Consider the following 4,727-nt stretch of genomic DNA (forward strand, 5'->3'; position numbering starts at 1 on the left):
AGACGACAGTATGAGCCATTAAAGGCTTTCGCCTTAAAACAGGGCATGCCCCTAAGCGAGCTCGTGAGCGTGCAGCGAATGAAGAGAGCCCGGAAGAAGTTTGCTGCGACGATTTCCAACGTTCGACGTCATAAAGGTCGGTTAGAAATTCGCCATTTTTTTTTCGTCCCGCCCGATACAGAGCCTACAGAATCCAACAGGGGGGGGGGGGGGGGTCTGGAGCCTCCCAACCCTCCTCTCCCCCCCCCCACTTCCCAGCACTTGGCGCCTATGGACACAGGTTACTCTTCTCGCGCAACCTCTCACGACCACCATTCATTTAACACCCACGTGCCACAATGGTCAGCTTGTTCAAAATCTGGTGGGCCAGTTGTGACGATGCCACAAGGTCATGTGACTTATGTGGGCATTAGGGTTCCGGAGTGGCCGGTCACTCCGGCCAACAATGCTGCAAACGGTCGCCAACGCGTACGGCGGAGTTTTTTTTTTTTTTTTCCCCGACACGATGGGACTGACGCTCTGGCGTTAAAAGCAAATAGCGACAAGACGCAGCTGAACTGATTATTGGCTCCTAGGCCATGCGCTCAGCCATGCGACTGCCGATAGGAAGCGGGTATCTCCCCGAATGTCGCCTTGACGGCCGGCGATAGAGGAGATTAGAGCGCGCATTGACGGGCGGCTGTCGTCCTTCATAGTGAATGCGAGCGGGCGTTGGCGTTGAACGACGCTTCCCCAAACCATGGAGTACAAGCTTGTTGGATTTTGCGTCGAGCTGGACGGGCGGCCCCTGCATTTCCTCAAGCCTCTTCCACCGAACAGAGTTTGCAGTGCTTGCGGACTGGTGCGCCCCATGACGGCCTTGCTTGCATGCGGACACACAATGTGCGGACCCTGCTACGAGCAGTGCGCTGAAGGAGATTCGCACGTCTGTCCGCTGGACGGCTACGAGTGCCAGGACGATGACGTCGACTGGAGGGAGTTCCGTGCAGAAGAGCTCTTGAGGAGAGAGGTGAGCGAGTACGGAATGTATACTAGAAGTAGTTCCTTGCAGCACAACCAAACCTGCGATGAGTGCACAGGCGACGTTCCGACGGAGCAAAATGTAGTGTCACTATAAAATAGGCATCTATATGAGATATGAGATACTGTGGGCGAGGGGCGTCTCTATATGAGACGCCCCTCGGAAGTTTAAAGTTGCCGTGACTTAACGCGTGCAGTGAATGAGAAACTTGAGAAACTGCAGCGAATGAAAAAGGCAGGGCGCAAGGTACGCTAAGGGCACATAAGGCGACGATATTTCAATGTTAAATTTAAATAAAAATGCCCCATCCCTGCGTTCTGCACTCGTCACCGCTTCTTTTGCTGCTGCATTTGCCAATGACGCTGCGAAAAACACTTCTGTTTATTTAAAGCAAGGAGGGAGCGAGAAAACAGCTTATTGTACAGATTTGGTATACCACTAAATTGGTAGCGGGTCGCCCGCACGAGGACCAGCTGTTCTTGCAGGTGGTCCCAGGATAGCCAAGCACTCCACCAAGTAAGGGGTGGGAAAGGATATTTTAGAGATTACATAGCTAGCGCTTCCTCAATTTTTTTTTTTTTTTAAGCAAGCCAGATACGGCTGAGTCAACGATCTAGGCCCTCAATTGTCGATCCCGACTCTCCCTCGTCGACTAGCCTTCGCACCTGCTTCTTCTCGGCACGGGAGGATATTACCGTCTTAGTAGCGCCCTACGACGAAACGCCGACGAACTTAAAGAACCACAACCAATTGCATTCAGATTTAAGTGCCGCTGATCCTAGGCTAGCTCTTGAGTCGCTCCATAAGACTAGCGCAGCGTCGCGACAACTTACGAAATTGAGGCGCCAAAAAGGCTTCTAATGTGAAGCTAGAGATGCGGCTGCCATTGGAAAAATAGTTGAGCGCTGGTATGGCTGAAGTGCATTAAGAGGCAGTCGGAAAGGTTGGTGTAGTATTTTTGGCAGTTAAGACATAAAGGCGTGACCCTATGGCTGTAAAGGTACGCACTAGCCAGTGTACAAAGGATGTTAAGCTGAATTTTGCGTTGAAGACTACGATATGAGATGAAGAGCATAGACTAGTCGATGGTAGCATTTATTTTCTCGCAGTTTGTTGTACTGGATGGAGATTTGCTTCTGATATTGAAGGGCCTCCATCCCGGACGAGTGGATCACATGTGCTCAGCGTAATGTTTACAAGACGACCTCATCGTTCTGCTAGTTACCTGCAATCACGGCATCGTCGTATTTCGATCAAGGTGAACTTTAAAAAAAATGAGCCGACGTTGAGGCAGCGACCGAATATCGAGTGTTAACACACCTAACATAGGTCGCCGGTTCGAGTCCCTGCCGCGAGCTAGACTCTAATTTAACTAGCAAGTTTATGCTGCAAGCAACGCGAAGCACGTTTTTCGGCATGGCGTTGTCAGTGGTGCAGTACATCGGAGTTCTGTTAGCAGGCTGGTTACCGAATATTTAACTATTGCCTATTACTTTTTAACTATTACATAGGCTTCTTAATTATTGATAGCCGTGAAGGCCAACCGTAAGTAATGTCCATATCAGTTTCTAAATTTAGAAAATACTGTTAGGCTAAACACTGTGCCGCAACATAATTTAGCTATTTCGACGAGTTGCATGCACTGGAGAGGTTGCTTTGCGTGCAAGCTTCTCAAAACCGCATGTATTTTGGCGCGATGTAGGCAAAGTTTGTTCGGCCATATCGTAGATGGTAACCACAGTTTCAAAATTCTGAAAACTGGGCCCTAATTATGGCAAGCTACACGTCTTATACAGTAACAGTTAAAGAGTTAACTATTAAGTATTAGTTAACAAGCCTGCTAGTTAGTACATCTAAGCCGCACTCCGATTTACTACACTGCTGACAGTGCTATGGCGAAAAAGCGCTCTTATAATTCAAGAAGCCAATATTTAGAACTTCTGCAAAACATAAGGTGGAACACCCTGTATATGATGGCTTCTAAATGTAACGGGCTGCTTTATCTTTTCAGGTCAAGTGCTGGAACCAAGGGACAGGCTGCGAGTATGTTGGTCCTGCTACGCGAATCGCCCAACATTTCCAGCGCGATTGTGGACACCACCCCGCTCGTTGTCCCAAGTGCTCTGCCACCGTTCCCTGTCGCAGTGTGATCCCGCACCTGAAATACGGCTTTTGCAACCCGGTAACTGGCCCCGCATCCGACGGCGAAGGGCAGTTAGAACGCAGGGATGCCGCATGTTTTGACTGTTCTGTGAAGAACACATTTGAAAAAGAGGTATTAGAAGTCAAGGCATGTCTCGGGCAAATAGTTTCTCACATTAGCGCACACGGGGACAGGCTGAACGAGATTTCCCAAGTGATAAATAGCTTCAAAGAAACTCAACAAAATGAAGCTACGGCTGAAGTTGCGGAACGCGATGACAGGTGCGCACGAATCTTGTCTAAAGTGAGCGCATCTAACGAAGAGCTAAAAGGGGCCTTGATCGGAAAGCTTGATGCACTTAGTCTTTCTGAAAGCATAAAAATGGAGAAAATTGTGAAGGATGAAGTGGGCAATGCAGCGAAGAAGACTGTAGAAAAGTTGTCAGTGTGTGCAAGCGCCATCGAAGCAGTAAAAGCAGCAGTACAAGAAAACAATGAGTTTATTCAGAAGGTACGGGGCGACATGAAAAGCATTCCGCGAAACACTGAACTAGCCAAGGCGCTGTGCGTGTTTTCTGTAAAAGGTGTCAAGTCACTCCAGCAGACGGCGATCAAGAACGGCTGGGCTTGGTATGACGGTGGGCTAGTTTACCTGCGCGGCTACCACTTGTCTCCTGGCGTTTCCTTCACAAAAGATGGCGAATGCCTAAAACTGTATGTGCGGCTACGTCTGTATAAAGGTGCCATGAACGACGTCCTGCAGTGGCCATTCCAGCACAGGATCAAGCTTGGCGTGATGCATCCAAAAGGAGGGAAAGACCGCGTGCTTCAGGTCAGCGGTGACAGTTCAAGTGTGTACCTTCAAAGGCCAACAGTATGCAGTGACGGTGGTGCCGCCTATACAAAGGGCTCAATCAGCGTCGAAGATCTTATCACAGACGGCTACGTGGAAAATGATGAGATGCGTGTAATGTTCGAGCTCCTTCCGTAATTGGCACAGGGAAGGAAATATTTTTAGGGACTGAAGCTCTTCGAAATAATTTCTAATAAGCAGTAGCCGTCAATGCAGTTAACACTGCTAAAATTTTTATGAGGCTTTTTGGCAATTATTCACCTCTAACTCCCCGTTTGTGGAAGTTTTGTATCGCTAACTGTTTAATACAATGCTTGGATTTTCATATTTTCAGCAATTTGGATGACAACGAACGCAATGTCCCAAATAAAAGTTCGAGCTTAGTCATTGTTTTTTCCTTTTTTTTTTGCTCCTAAGATCACCGCTGCCGGATGCTCTTCTAACAATCTGAATGTAGACTGCGCAAGCAAACAAGGAGAGCGCACAGCGGATCGCAAACAGCGCAGTTGCTATGCCGAAGCAGTACTTGTACAAGAAATTTTATGAAAAACTTACTTCATCCTAAATGCGTCCACTACGGGAACAATAACTTTCCCACTTAATGCCAGTTAGCCCTCTCCTGCGCAAGCTATAATAATAAGCTTGTTTGTTGCCATCGAAGAGAATTTGATGGAGGACGTGCGAAAAAAAGCGGCAATACTCTTGACAAAG

At 48.1% G+C, this 4,727-nt stretch overlaps 1 protein-coding gene across 1 annotated transcript; it reads left to right on the top strand.

Moving 5' to 3' along the window:
* Window positions 1-492: 492 nt before the first annotated feature.
* On the top strand, window positions 493-4,403 carry LOC149329658 (uncharacterized). The gene is made up of 2 exons (XM_089559571.1): window positions 493-1,009; window positions 3,033-4,403. Exons 1-2 carry the CDS (start codon window positions 740-742, stop codon window positions 4,152-4,154), a joined length of 1,392 nt encoding a protein of 463 aa, XP_089415697.1. The 5' UTR covers window positions 493-739; the 3' UTR covers window positions 4,155-4,403.
* Window positions 4,404-4,727: the final 324 nt, after the last annotated feature.

Source organism: Amblyomma mixtum, chromosome 9, assembly GCF_055824585.1.
Source record: "Amblyomma mixtum isolate Tamu chromosome 9, ASM5582458v1, whole genome shotgun sequence".
NCBI classification, from domain to species: domain Eukaryota; kingdom Metazoa; phylum Arthropoda; class Arachnida; order Ixodida; family Ixodidae; genus Amblyomma; species Amblyomma mixtum.